The sequence below is a fragment of the Excalfactoria chinensis genome, chromosome Z, assembly GCF_039878825.1.
Source record: "Excalfactoria chinensis isolate bCotChi1 chromosome Z, bCotChi1.hap2, whole genome shotgun sequence".
NCBI lineage: Eukaryota > Metazoa > Chordata > Aves > Galliformes > Phasianidae > Excalfactoria > Excalfactoria chinensis.
The window spans coordinates 51,933,705-51,948,615 of record NC_092857.1 but is presented as its reverse complement, the minus strand read 5'-3'; the positions used below and the strand labels follow the sequence as shown (position 1 = coordinate 51,948,615).

Sequence of the window (14,911 nt, the reverse complement as noted above, 5' to 3'; positions counted from 1 at the left end):
GATTTATTCTAGACAGTGCATGACTGCCAAATGTTTATTGTTCAGAAAGTGTTTTCATAGTGAGGGTGTATGTGATTCAGCAGAGAATTGTCATACTGCTCCATATCACACTGAATCAGTTTCAATGAGTTATTTCTAAAACATACCTGCTGTGAGTATCAGAAAAAATTAGAACAGTATTGGATCCCCATAGGTGTATGCTTCAGCACTGCTATAACCTGCTATTCCAGGTATAAAACGCTGCCATTTTACTATTAAAAAAAAGTTACTGAAAACAACTTTGTCATAGCTAACATTTGGCAAGATGACAATATTGCTTTAAACAAGACTTACTTTGCATAAGGGGAGTTTGTGTTCCATATGTAGGTGCCAGACTTGTAGAATCATAGAATGGCCTGGGTAGGAAGGGACGCCAAGGGTCATCAAGTTCCAACCCCACAATACAGGCGCAGTTGCCAGATGCTAGATCAAGTACTAGGCCAGGCCCCATCCAAAGTGACTTTAAACGCCAGGGATGGGGCATCCACAACCTCTCTGAGCAACCTGTTCCTGCACCTCACTACTCTCTCAGTGAGAAAATTCCCCCTGACGTGTAAGCTAAATCTCCCCACCTTTAGTTTAAAACCATTCCCATTGTCCTTTAACTATCTACCTCTGTAAAACATTGATTTCCCTCATGTTTATAAACTCCGTTTAAATACTGGAAGGCTACAGTGAGGTTTTCTCTTAACCTTCTCTTCTCCAGGCTGAACAAGCACAGTTCCTTCAGCCCTTAAACCATCTTCATGGCCCCTCTCCAAGAACTTTATATCTTTCCTGTGTTGGGGGATCCAAACTTGGACACAGTACTCCAGATGGGGTCTCACAAGGGTGGAGTAGAGGTGGATAATCACCTGCCCCTCCCTGCTGGCCACCATTCTTCCAGCTGAAACCAGGATACCATTGGCCTTCTGAGCTGCAAGAGCACACTGCTGGCTCATGTTAAGTTTTTCATCTACTAGGACCACTCAGTTCTTCTCAGCAAGGCTACTCTTGAGGAGTAATTCACCCAGTCTCTATGCCAATCTGGGATTACTCTGACCAAAGTGCAAAACCTTGCACTTTGCTTTTTTGAACTTCATTAAGTTCACAATGGCCCAACCTTTGAGTTTATCAAGGTCCACCTAGATAGCATTTCTTCCCTCTGCTGTATCAAGCGCACCGGTCAGTGTAGTGTCATCAGCAAACTTGCTGAGAGTGCACCCAATCCCATCATCTATGTCACCAGTAAAGATGTTATGGTTATTTACTAGCTCCTCCTTATTTCAGTGATGAGGATACTAAAAATGAGGATTACAAGAGAGGATCAAAACAGGATCCAGTTCTTTGTACAAAATGAGTTAAACCAGAAAACAAAACTATACAAAACAAAACTGGAACACACAGTTTCCCTAACAATGTTATTACATCCATCTTAGACTCACACAGCAAAAAGTACCTGACCTCAACATTACTCCAAGGACCAGACCCTTACCTTTCCTGCAGACCTTTATCCTGGATCTCAGATCTGTTGACTTGTCAGAGGAAGTGCCATACAACCTATAGACCAGATCCTACAACTACTTTCCAGGGCTACCAACTTGCTCAGCCTCTTCATAGTTTCCAAGCTGGCTACTCTCCACAGATTCTGCCTAGCCTTGCCATTATCTGCCCATGGTGGATGTCTCCTTTCAGTGTTCTCTTCCCATGTCTGCTCTTAGTTTCTTCCAAATTATATGTTATTGTTGTGTTTTGGGTTTTGTTTTTGTTCAGTTTTGTTTTTCCTTCAAGAAAATATCCTGTGTTTTCATTTCAAAGAAGTTACCTTCTGGTCATGTCAAAGCCCTAACTATGGCTGCATCAAAATATAATTAAATGTAAATTAAACAAATTATTTGCCTTTACTATTTCTCTATTCATTTGCTGAATCCCTTCAGTCCAGGTATAACATTTTCCCCTTTAGTCTGCACTGCATACTAGAATCAAAAAATGAAAATGGGACAATTTATAATGCTAAATTGCTTTGAGAACCATTTAGTATATCAGCATCTTTGTTTCAGTAATGCAAAGGCTGTTCTTGGTATTCTTTCATTCCATTTGCTCATCCTTCTATGAATTTTAATTCTCTCATCCTTGTTGACATGCTCATTCAATTTGTATTTCATTTACTGCTTTGACAGGAGCCAGCCCATCCCCCAGCTTGTAATATGCAGCTCAGCAGGGTACATAGAGACCATCTGTCTGCTTTTATTTCCACAGTTAAGACCCATGTTCAGAGAATATTTACTAAGAAAGCTACACACCTAATTAAATGACATTGACCAGGGGGGGAAAAAATGGCATGTTTTTCACATTGCAGGCAATTTCTTTTCCCAAAGAATTTCTTCTTTGCCCCTTTCTCAGTACTATGCTTTAATGCAGGAAATTCCTTCCCCAATGACCCATTATAATATAATGTCCATGCCATGGCAGAGAACTCACTATTCATGTTGCCTTTGAAATTACACCCAAAGGAATGGATGTTAATCCAAAGAAACATGTACCTTCTCAAAAATCACCTGCTTTTCCACAGTCTCAGTTCATGCTGAATCAACCTTTGCATCAAACTGCTGACCTCAGAGAAATGGACTGCAACTACTATAGTAGCAGATACAACAGTAGAACTTTTTCCATTTTAATGGTTCAATGTAGAGAATGCCATCTTCCCACCCAGCTCCTACGAACACTGGTTTCACAGACTGTTTCTTAATCTTGACTAATCCTGGGCTCAAACTATAGTCTTTTGGGTAGGTTAGATGGTGTTTGTACTGTGAGAAAAATGAAAGTGTAAAATGGAAGCTAGATGCTGTTGTATGACACAAACCAGACTATCACAATGCCAACTAAATGGAAATATTTGGTTAAAAAGATAAATTAAACTTACTAATATTTATCAAAGCATGAAGATCTGTCCTCCCTCTCTTTTCTTCCCCCCAGATTTACTCTTCCTGAAGAAAAGTCATAAGAATAAAAAAGACCTTAAAAAAGCTCATAAGAGCTTCTATAGCACAGTCTTCCAATAGAATTCAAAAGATCTGGATGCCCACTTCACATACTTACAATACCCTATACTAGTAACATATACTTACCCTCAAATATCACTGAATTTCTACTACAGTTATCAAAGTGTCAGACCGTTGTAGCTGTAAAATACCAGCCGTAATGCTGAATTCAGATTGCTATTTATACTTTGTGCAATCTCCAGCAAAACTGACAGTCTAAGTTTGATTGCCCACTGAACTTCAGGGCGTCAGAATACACTGCTGCAAGTAGGTTGGAAAAAGTTAGCTAGGGCAAAGAAGAACAGGGACTCAGTTCTTTCAGTAAGTTGGTCAGCCTTTACTTCTAGTTTTTTATTGGCAGTATTTTTTTTTCCTCTTTTGTGAGGAAAGTGTAAAGAACTGCCAGTACTTGAAGCTCGATTACTTTATTTACAGGTTCAGTATGATACAACTAGGAATGGCGATACCATGCAGTATTCTGTTTAGCCCAGCACCTTCAACTAGCATTGACCTCTAAAAAAAACTAATGCTAGATTCAGTCACTGAAGAGGTCATAGGTTTGTTATCTTATGTTACCTGAAAAAATGCTCAAGAACTCAGCAGATCACGGGAAGTACAAGACAAAAAGTTAATTAACGCATAGCAGCGCAACAACACTAAATATAGTCACATGCAAATGGTTTATCCACAGCAGTTTTTTCAAACATTGTCCCAAAACACTGCCATCTACTGTTAAGCATCACTCAGTTTTTCAGTACGTATTATGCACAGTAACAGACAACATAGCTTTACATAATCACTGAAAGAGTAAAGACTTCTCGAGCCTCACAGATTTATGAAATCAATTTAAGTATTACTTATACACTATTCCTAGAGCCAAAAGCCACAACTACAGAGGAGATGAATTCACTCCTAATTACAGTATGCGAGGTGACCAACAACTTAAAGGTTGTGCAATCTGTCACTCTTGCCAGACCACTACCAAGCAATTTCTGCTAAAAATTTGTCACTTTGCATAAGGTCATATTCTCTTTTGTTTTCTCTTCAACTACCTCCTGTGCTCTCAACCTGGCCTACCCCTCTCTTACGCTCTTTAAGAAAAAAAGCCAAGGTGCAAAACAAATGGAAAAATCAGAAGCAATCTTCTTTGGGAATCGAATGACACAAAAGGCTTAGAACAATGCATCTGCTCCCGTCCAAGACATTTTTTTTGGTAGTAGAGCATACAGGCTACAACAGAACAGCAAGAACTGCAAGCATTTCATTCTGTCTCCGATCACTTGCTAACTTCTAGCTGTGTCAGTAGGAAATGTCAGTGAAACAGAAATAGAGTTAGTGAATGCAGTGTGATGGAAATTGTAACAATGACAGCAGAACAGCAAGATCCCAGGCTATGGGCCAGCAAAGATTCATTCAAATGCAATAGCAGTGGGCACAGAAGAATAGGAAAGAAGCTGCTTACCTTCAGAAGGCCTCAGGTATGCAGGGATCACCAGGGAGACACCCTCACCTCCACTGCCAACCCTTAAATGAGGTCTGGAAAGAGGTGGATCCTGCACTGCATACACCTGAGCTCCCTTGCATTGACCCTGCCTTCTTACCAGGTGATCAATCGCTGTTTCAAGCCATAACTTAGCATTACTGCTACAAAGACAATGTATTTATTGCTGACTACCATGATCATGGCAGCTGAAGGCAACAGTTTTCAAATTTGCCCGTTGTCTCAACCTGTGAGTAGAAGACTGGACTCAAGCGCTATTTTTTTGTTTTACACAGTCACAACTAATGTCAGACAATGCATGAGTCACAAGCATTTTTAGTGCTTAATAGAAGTAATTTGGACCTAAAAGGGAATCCTTCCTCGCTGGTACCACATGCTTAGATCCTAGCATGGTGCCTGGTACTGATTTATCAGACAATTCTGTGTACGTACCACAGCAGTTAGGCTCCAATTAAAACAGAAGTGAACCAAAGGGTATGATAAATTCAGTGAGAAGGAAGTGGTACTGGCTTAGTAAAACTCACCATAAACTCAACCTCAGGAAATGAGAACCACTGCAACTAAGAAAAAAGCCTCTTTTCTTTGGAAAATATCTCAGCATAGTCACAAGATTTAAAAAAAAAAAAAAAACAAACCAAAAAACGTAATCCCTGTCATCTAAAACAATTAACAATATCCTCCAGCTTTCTTGTATCATTGTCATTTATGAACTCAAACCCTGTCAATCTTGCTCCACTCAAAGGCACGAACAGACAAACACTGCGCACGCTTGCCTTTCTGTAACACCTGAATAGTTTATTCAGACATGCCTAAAGAACATTCTCAAACATTACGATAGTTTAGTGTAGAGTTAATAATGACTTAATAATTCCAGCCTTTTGATGTGAAACATAAATTTATTGGTAAGTTTTACAACACGGTTTTCGGTTATTTTAAAGGAGTATATAATGTAACATTATCAGGATTAAAAGCCGCAGTTCACTTGCATTTAGTTCCTCAGAATTCCAGACTGCTAGGAAACAATCTGTATCTGATACTTCTCTCTGAAGTAACACAACTCAGCAGTGCATAAATGTACACATTTTCTTTTCCATGGAAATTGCATCCCTTGAGTTTCTGTGGAAATAGTACTACCTTCCTCAAAAGAAGCCCACGGTGATATCATAGCAAACAGAACTGCTTTCAGTTCACATTTTCTTGGCATTAAAATGAAAATTTAAAAAACAATTAAGACAGGTACCTACTACTGTTTCCAGAGTTCTCATTACCAGGTTTTAACCTACTGGGGGAGAAGAGCATAGTCTTCTCAGGATTCATGCTTTTTTGTTGGTTTATCCAAGTAAGGAAAATTGTCTTGTAGCAAATCCTTCCTGGGTATGAGTACTGTAAAAGAAAAAAAAAACAAAAAAAACAAAAAAAACCCCAAACTATTAAGAATATCATCCTACAGCAAATACTACTAAAATGATAAAATTGTTTTACATTTAAAAACAAAAAATCAGGTCAGTCAAACAAAAATCTAAACTTATGGTAAGCAAATAAGCAGCATCGCGTTAACAATGCAATACAACATTATATTGCTTTTATGATTATACCTCCCGTTGGAAGAACATTTTTGACTTTTTTGCTTTTAAGAACATTGAAAATATTTTAATGGTATTAGTAATTCATTAAAAAAATGGTAAAGAATTACAGTAACTTTTAGCACAAGAGAGAACAGTAATTTTAATGCTCCTGAGTCAGATTATGTTTACTTCAACAGTTCCCAAAATTTAATATTAAATTTGGTACAGCCTTCCACTCCAACCTCCTGAAATCTAATCTGTATAATATTCATCTTGTTACGTGCTTTAAATGCCAACAGAAAAAGAAAGCATCAATTGAAAATTATGACTGCTGTGTCCTCACAGAACAGCATTATATTGGGGTCTGCCTTATTATGTGTCACTTTAATCTGTTCCTTAATAAAATCTTGCATCTAGCTCTTCAGAAATCAACCTGTCCCTCCCTCACTAGGGGAAAGGGCAGTGTCATGCCAGATTTGCTCAAGCAGAACAAACTAAAACACAAACACTTGGACCAAGTCAGACAGCTGCTAAAATTATATCAAACCTACAAAAATGCATGTGTATCTGTAAGTGTAAAAACAAACATCTGGTCCAGAGTACACTCATATTCCACAGACTACAAGAAAGAAAACTGATTTCCCTGAGGTTATGTTACTTCTGCCTCTGTGGACTGGCAGCAATGCATTTAACAACTTTCTGAGATCTTGAAATAAAATTTCAATTCCATTTCTCTTATAGAGAAAAGACTGATAATTAAGCGTATGACAAGTCACACCAGTACAAACCTGGAACAGATATATGAAATAGAAATGCAAAGGGCAGAATTTACAAAAAGATCAAAATACTGAAAAATATCAAGTACAAACAGATACAGATGAAAGAATTTTAAAGCTAAGTTTTGAGCATACACAGTACACACAGCAAATAAAAACAATCAAAACATAATGAGTGTATGGAGCATTACTAGAGTTTAAGTTTTACTTGCACAAGTTTAATTTGAAAGAAAGGGGAAATGAATAAAGTAAGAGACATTTGTTACTGTTGAGTAACGTAACTCATACCAAATTAGTATGCAAAAAAGAAAAAAAATATAAGAAAAATGTTTATTATGACTAACAAACTCCAAAATGAAAATGTTTTCTCCTTAGCAAGGAAAGCTCAGTCTAACTTCATTTTCTAAAATAATTTACTGGTGAATCCAAACATAACTATACACAGTAGTCCAGGATTCTCTTTACAAAGAATAATATGTCCCTGTTCACTGGTTCTAGAGTTAAGACAACATAGAATAATTTCATCTAATTGGGGAAAAAGGTCTCCATACCAATATTTCTTCTCACTGTCTAAGACTCAAGAGACAGGACTGCAGAGAAGTAAGAGCAGATGTAGCTAAATCATACATTGTCAGTTAAAATAGAAAAAAACGTACTAAAAAGATTCTAACAGTACCTCATTTCAAGACAAATCTGCAGCAATAAGCCTCTGTAACATTTTGCTTAGCTTCTCCTTTTTCTCTCCTCTTCCATGCAACATAACTAAGTGCTTTAATTACTATGATTATCTAAATTATTTTAATGAATGCAAGGTAAGTTTGTAAAAATAAATACATGTATGCACACAGCAGCCAAAAACTCCTGGTTTGCCCATAGTCTGATGACTCCACCTAGCTCTGATGCCCTCATCTGGAGACATACAGTAGAACTGAAAAGAGCATAGGAAAAAAAAATCAACAGAATGATCACAGACATTCAGCTGCTTATTCAGAGAGAAGCTTTACCATAAATGAAGAAAGCAAAACAGAGGCAATGGAAGTTTTAAAAACTCAAGAGCAGCTTGGCAAAAAATGGGTAGTGACTGACAATTAAGTCCACAGCAAATTATTATTTTATAAATCATACTAAATTCTCTGTCAAAAAGTACCTGAATGCAAGAAATGTGAGCGGATGATGGGAGGAAACACAGAAGAAACTCACTGAGGGTAACTAAAATAGAAACTACCCCTGCCTCAGGAAGTGTTGCCAAGTGTAAACAGATGGAAGATAGCAAAGCACATTTCCTCTGTTCCTACTCTTCTACTGCCATCTGTCTAGAATCTCTATACAATAGAGCCAATGCAGTCTAGACAAGTCTCTGGCCTCAGTCATTATGGCTGTTCTAATGTTAAATGCTTTACCAAATCCAAGCCTGAAAGTATATCTGAAGATTTACAGACTCCACTAAGCAGAAGTGAAAGGAAATGATGTATGCAGCTGAAGACTCCTTCTATATCCTACCACCAGGCTGCAAGATGAACTTATTCTCTACCTACAAGAAAATTTCCAAACCAGGAGGCTAAGATTTCAGAATCTGACAGGCTGTGTATCAAAGTTGTCACCCTGTAGCAAATATTCCAAGGCACCACCTGGAACTTCAACAGTCAAAACGAGGTTTTGGATGGAAAACAGCACTTCAAAGAAAAAGCAGTTGGACAGGCAGCATACACATTGCATTTGTTAATTCTTCTCAGGCAACTTCTACCTATATGGTATAGCAAGACCTGCAGATATTGTGGCTAATTCATTAATACACAGACTGGTTAGCCTGTACATGCAAGCTAATGGTTAGGGTACCAAGTATAACTTCTTTTTTACACTGAGGACACTGAAGCTAGTTTGAGCTTCCCTTCTAATAGTTCCCACTGCACAAAATGAAAAAAAGAAAAAAAGAAAAAAAAAAAAAAAAGAAAAGAAAAAAGAAAAAGAAAGAATAGAAAATTTGTATGTTTTGTATGTTTGAAATCATTACATGATTAAATTAGAGGTAAAGGCAGAAAAATGAACAACAGGCAGAGCTGTGCCCTCTCTATTCTTCTGCTTAGTTTTCAGGTTCTCTATTTATTTACTGAAATGCAACATTTAAAAATGTCCTTAAGCATGCAGCTCTACTCACATATTTTGTCGGAATCTGTGTGAACTGCCTGAATAACAGAAGTTCTGAGAATCACTTCAACATCTGAAGCTATTTTCAGAAGCTAATAAAGAGAAACAAACAAACAGTAGCTTAAATAGCACCTTTTTTTTATTATTACTATTTTTTTCCCCACATTTGAGAGGTATTCAGTGCCCAAAGGCAGTCAGGTCTGTTATTCAGTAAGCTATTTACTATCTCTACATAGCTTTACTTTTAGAGATCACAGTTGATAAAATAGCTACAGCATATCAAACCTTTTGCTGAAAAGAGTATATCAGCATAAAATCTATGCATCTGATTAAAACAGCAAAGGAATATGGTAGAATGCAATTACCAAAACAAGTAACTATATTTACCACACCAAACTTACTGTGGGTGCACTCAATCCCATCATCTGTGTCACTGATAAAGATGTTGAAAAGCACTAGTTCCAAGACAGATCTTTGGGGGACACCACTTGTGACTGGCCTTCACCTCGTCATACAGCCACTGACAACAACCCTCTGGCTACAGCCATCCAACCAATTATCCACCTAACAGTGAAGCCACGGTGAAGCCATGCTGGCTGTCTCAGATCACATCCAGAAGGATCTGCTCCATGATCTTCCCAGGCACAGACATGAAGCTCACTGGTCTGCAGCTTCCTGGGTCTTCCTTTCTCCCTTCCTTGAATATGGGAGAGATGGTTCCCATTTCCATTCACTGGGGACTTAATGTGACAGCTTCATGGGCCATTTCAGTGATAACATACATCACTGAATGAATGTCTCAATAACAGTTTGACTTACAACCACAAAAAGGGCAAGCTATCTCCTCTAACATTCCTTTTTTTGAAACAAAGTGCAAAAAATAGGGGCCAAAAACAACAAGAATACTGAGGTTTATCAAAGGAGGTAGAGGAACAGATACTATCTAAAGACTCGCACAGCCTAATTGGCAAAAGGCTCACAATTCCCTTCCACATTAAGAGGATAAACAGAGTAACCCTTGCATATATTGCTAAGTAATTACCAGAAGCCTCATACTTGTTTGCATGGTATCTTTGTCAAAAATAAGTTAAATTGCACAAATGAGACCCCCTGCCTGCACCAGGAAGCAACGTATATCAGCAGGAGAGGATTTTTGCAATCTAAGAGTTGGAGCTGAGGATTTGGGCACAAAAAATTTCTCTGTACCCTTCCTCTTTCGAATGCGAAATACCCAGAACACCCATTAGCAGATAGACTGCATACACAATGCCAATTAATAATAATCTGCAGATTATTTAAAACTTTCATATCTTTGTTATCCAATAAACTAATCAGATAATTCAAGTACACCAAGTTCAAATATAAATTATGAGGAGAACAGGAACACAAAATTACATGAAAAATAGCAGAACAGCTTTTTCTGCCAAGAATATATGCTTCAAAATTATCAAAATGAACTACTAGAAGTCGTCTCCTTAAGTATTTTTCTTATGTGCAAAATTCTATGACAGGATATTAACATCAATATATTTATAAACACAGATCCATAAGAAAGTCTTTCCAGAACCATCTCTTACAATGATTCAATAAGTATCTGTGAGGATTTTTTAAGTAAAAGGCACTCTTTATACTCAAAGAGAAAAAACAAACAAAACCCAACCTTAAATATCATGAAAACAAGAAATACCTCATTTATTTTCTCTTCAGATGTCTCACTTTGGTTATTTTTGAATTCTTCATTTATCTTTTGTCTTGCAGCTAATAAAGTAAGCAAAGTAAATAAAATGTGAACGGAACATTAGTATCTTGTCTTCGTGATTGCAACTAAGCTCATGATGATAAGGCTGTGATATCTACTTCAGGTCTGCTTCTTAACTTGGCTTATGTCTATGCTCCTTTGGCTACATATCTACCTTATATATATAAATATATATATGTATAAGTAATGCATAAATATACATACGTATATATATATATATATCTCAACCCCTTCTTGGCACACTCATTCTAAAAAATACAAGATTTCAAGAGTATTCAGCTGATGTCAAAGTTTGAGTTTACTGGTACAGAAACAAGATACAGTTCCAGATCTGTCCATCTAGCCTTCTCAGCTTTAAAAATAACTGACATACAGAGAGCACTGCAAAAAATTTCAGGACAAGGGAGAATGGTCTTAAGCTGGACGAGGGGAGGCTTAGGTTAGATGTTAAGAAAAAATACTTGAGAGAGTAGTGAGGCACCGTCCAGAGAAGCCGTGGATGCTTCTTCCCTGGAGGTGTTCAAAGTCAGGCTTGATGGGTTGCAGGGCAGCCCAATCTAGCAGCTGGCAACCCTACCCACAGCAGTGGGGAACCAGATGATCTTCAAGGTCCCTTCTCATCCATGTCATTCTATTACTGATTTTACAAATTCAGTTAGCTATTTCTCATGAAAAAACATGGATGAGACAGCATGATCACTACTGAAATTACTGTCAGCCCATCTCCTTACCTAGCATTTTGGCTCTTGCATCACATACCCCCTCATTTTTATGTAAGTATTAGAACAGTAAAATACAAACTAGAGCTGCGGAACTGACACCACCTTCTCTGGAAAAGGTAGTATTTTTAGCTCTCTTTGCCACTTTCACAATCTTAACAAAAAGACAGCATTGGTACAGCTCCCTCCCCATAACATTAAAAAGTAGCTCTAATGAACACAGCAATGACAGCACTAAGAATTAATCTTATTTTCGCATGTAACCTGCACCCCTCACACAAAAGCCAATCTTACCTTCAAGGGCTCTTGCATCATTCTTAAAAACTTCTTGCCGAGTTCTGTGTAACAATTTAAATAGCCTCAAAGCCTGTAAATACAAGATGAATAGAACTAGTGAGCTTGTAAGGAAGATTCTTAGTTAAAACAACTATGCTCTGATTGAAAGTGCTTTAGTTGATCTTTCACAGCACTTCCATTTAGTACAACACTTAGTATGAAATCAATATCAGAGGTAAAATACCTCGATTCCTGATCAGTTAGCTTGCAGCCAGAGCAGATTTAAGAAAAAATCCTAAACAGATTTCAGATCAACCTGAAATACTGGAGAGGACCAGCAGTACACTTCTGAATAATCATTTGACCTAATGGGTTGTAATCCTGAAAACACTTTCATGTAAGCACATCTATTATGCCAGTATAAGTCAGGAACAAGAGAACCTGAGTAACTGTGCAAATATCCTGACTTCAGGTCCAGAGAGATTATCAAGGGGGCATCATCTGAAGTTCTTTCTAGTACTTTCTAGTATGCTTAGGCTCTTCAGAAAGGCACAGTTCTCAGTACTCTCACAATTCAACAAATTTCTCAGAAGGAAAAAGAGGAGAGACACACTTGTAAATGAGAAACACCTATCTTCTTCATTAGCACTCTCTTTATCTTTGAGCAGGAGCAATAAGCAAACCTAAGCTTTGGTGGCAAAAGGCCAATGATGGGAGAGTGGCCAGTAAACATACCCTGACAGGGCCCTGGAAAAAATGCTGCATTCTGTCCCTCAGTGGCAGAGAATGTAACAGCATGCTTCTACAAATGCTACTACTTGCACCAGACATCAAGCCATTTTCCTGATCCCTCTGCTGTGCTGCTCACTTGGCTCAACATAATTCATCCTGAGATATAAACGCACAAAGGACAGACGACGAGAGAAAAGCTGTAAGCAGTAAGAACCTTCCACCAGTTTAACCACTAGTTCTGTAATACAACATTACCACAGCTTTAGTGCTATTAAGGGACAACTTACAAACACCAACAAATTGCAATCTCACTTCACCGCAGTGAACTCACTATCAAGTACCCTGTTGCTGAGGATATACTGCTGCAATATACATCTTTGTGCCATAAGGCAGACCAATACACTACCCACAACTTAAAAGCCAGTGGTATGCTTATGCTAAAACCTCTTCTTTTACAAGACTTCGTATAGAAATTGACAATGAGTTAAACCATGTGTACAGACATATGGAAGAGGGGGACTCTGCTAACTCCCACTCACTTTCCATGTTCTCAATAATTCACAGCCAGCATAGACCTGTGCTGTTCATGAACCATTCCCCAGGTGGCTGTAACTGTGGAAAACAGACCGACAAATGACATTAGCAGCCAGCAAGCGCATTTCTTGTCCTATAAATCTACTTCAGTAAATCCGCCTACACCATTTGAATAGCATTTTTTAAAGTATATGTTCTATAATGTTTAAACCATCCTCGCAAATTGCACTATCAACATTACTAACAGCTTTGAGTCAGAAACGCTCTGATCAACATTTCTCATGTAACTTCCAATGAAATACTAGCAAAAATCCAACAAGTACATTATGTGTGCCGTTACTGTTTACACTTCCATAACCGACGAGCCACGTTAGCGGCACCGAGCACAGCACGACAGACAGCCCCCGCCTCGCCGGCAGGCAGGGGCAACACTTCCCCTCTCCTCGACGTCGGCCCCCCTCCCGGAGGCTCAGGCGGGTACGGGCCGAACGGGGAAGGGACGGCGACGACCCCGACTGGACGACCCCGCGCGGGCCGCCTTCGTCCTTTCCCCGTTCGGCTCAGGCTCCAGTTGACTCGAGGCAGCCCCCGAGGACCAGAGAAACCCGATCCGTTAGGCCTGAATGCGGACAGGCCTTCACCCAGCGGGACCAGCTAGTCCCGACCGCGGAAGCCCTCTCCCCCTCACGCATGCGCACTGCTCTCACCCTCCCGCGGCTCGCCATGGCGACCGATATGCGGGAGGCGGAAGGCATGCTCGGAACTTCCGGCTCCGCCCCCCCGCACGGCTCAGACGGGTGCAGCCTCCAAAGCCGCCCGGCCGAGTTCAACGAGCCGCCTCTCGGGTGCCGGGCAGCGTTCGCTCCGCTTCAGCTGAGGGCCACGATCGAACAGAGGCCGCTCCCCCTGGGCCTATGTTAGCCAAGGGGAGCACGAGGATTTAAAATGTAATCATCTTTTTACTGTTGCTTTTATTTATTTATTTACTTTAACTGCAATGCTGTGAAAAGGCTTTATTACTTTCAAAACAATATATGACATACCCGGTGAGACAAAAAATGTTGAAGTCAAATGCTTGAAAAAAATAAATCAAATAAATTCTGCCCAATCGCAAAAGCATTTAGCTCTCTTTTTGCCAACTCATCATCCAGAATCTGTGAAGAAAACTCTCTAACTCCGACTGGTGTTAGGAAACAGCATTCCTTCATTCCTCGCCAGCTGACAAGCAAACACGCTCTCTCAGAGTTCAAGTTCTGCATTTATACAGTTAAGACATACATATGCAGTACTTTGTCGTACATATTCACTCCTTTTCAAGTGCTCATGCCCCTCTAGGCATGCTCAGTGGCATTTAGGTCTAATGCCGACCTATTCCCCTTTTTTTTCACCATCACCTTCATCACTGAACCCTTTGACCCACTTCCATCCATTTTTCCCCAGTCTGCAAGAATTCTGCTGATTATTAGATCCTAGTCAGGCGCTATATATGCAATACGTATGAGCACATAAGCAATATATGTGGAACCTGAGGAAAATGTCCTTGTGCATTCTGAGGTGAAAGATAAAAGCATTCTGTTGTCATACTAGTACTTCTCGTGAGGCAAGAGCATTGAGGCAGAAGATAAAAGTATTCTATAATGCCTCCCGTGAGAGGGGAAGAACACAACTCTTCACCCACTAAAGCCAAAATGGGAAGTTTTAGAACTATCACTTATGGATTCCTTTGGCTAAACTAATATATCGGTTCTTAAACTGATGCACTAATCCCTATTGCTAGGCTAACCAACCTGTATCAAATTACTGTATTTCTGTATTTATCATTAAGCATTTTTTTTCTTTTTAAGC

At 39.1% G+C, this 14,911-nt stretch overlaps 1 protein-coding gene across 2 annotated transcripts; it reads right to left on the bottom strand.

Annotated features, from left to right (window-relative positions):
• Positions 1–307: 307 nt before the first annotated feature.
• On the bottom strand, positions 308–13,840 carry LYRM7 (LYR motif containing 7). 2 transcript variants are annotated; one of them, XM_072359917.1, is made up of 5 exons: positions 13,774–13,840; positions 11,819–11,891; positions 10,734–10,804; positions 9,057–9,138; positions 308–5,943 (listed from the first exon to the last, which is right to left on the bottom strand). In XM_072359917.1, the coding sequence occupies exons 1-5, from the start codon at positions 13,819–13,821 to the stop codon at positions 5,867–5,869; spliced, it is 351 nt and encodes a 116-aa protein (XP_072216018.1). In that variant the 5' UTR covers positions 13,822–13,840; the 3' UTR covers positions 308–5,866. The 2 variants fall into 2 exon arrangements, with proteins under 2 accessions (XP_072216018.1, XP_072216017.1); XM_072359916.1 differs by lacking the exon at positions 13,774–13,840 and adding an exon at positions 12,536–13,058 and having other exon boundaries at positions 5,416–5,943.
• Positions 13,841–14,911: the final 1,071 nt, after the last annotated feature.

What these genes read in the sequence shown, in the direction of transcription:
- LYRM7 (XM_072359916.1), bottom strand. Translation starts at nt 12,631, where the DNA reads ATGTCTGGTGCAAGTAGTAGCATTTGTAGAAGCATGCTGTTACATTCT. An exon ending in TGATGCAAGAGCCCTTGAAG is followed by an intron (nt 10,805 to 11,818) that starts GTAAGATTGGCT and finishes TTACTTTATTAG; the next exon opens with CTGCAAGACAAAAGATAAAT. An exon ending in CACAGATTCCGACAAAATAT is followed by an intron (nt 5,944 to 9,056) that starts GTGAGTAGAGCT and finishes TTTCTTTTACAG; the next exon opens with TACTCATACCCAGGAAGGAT.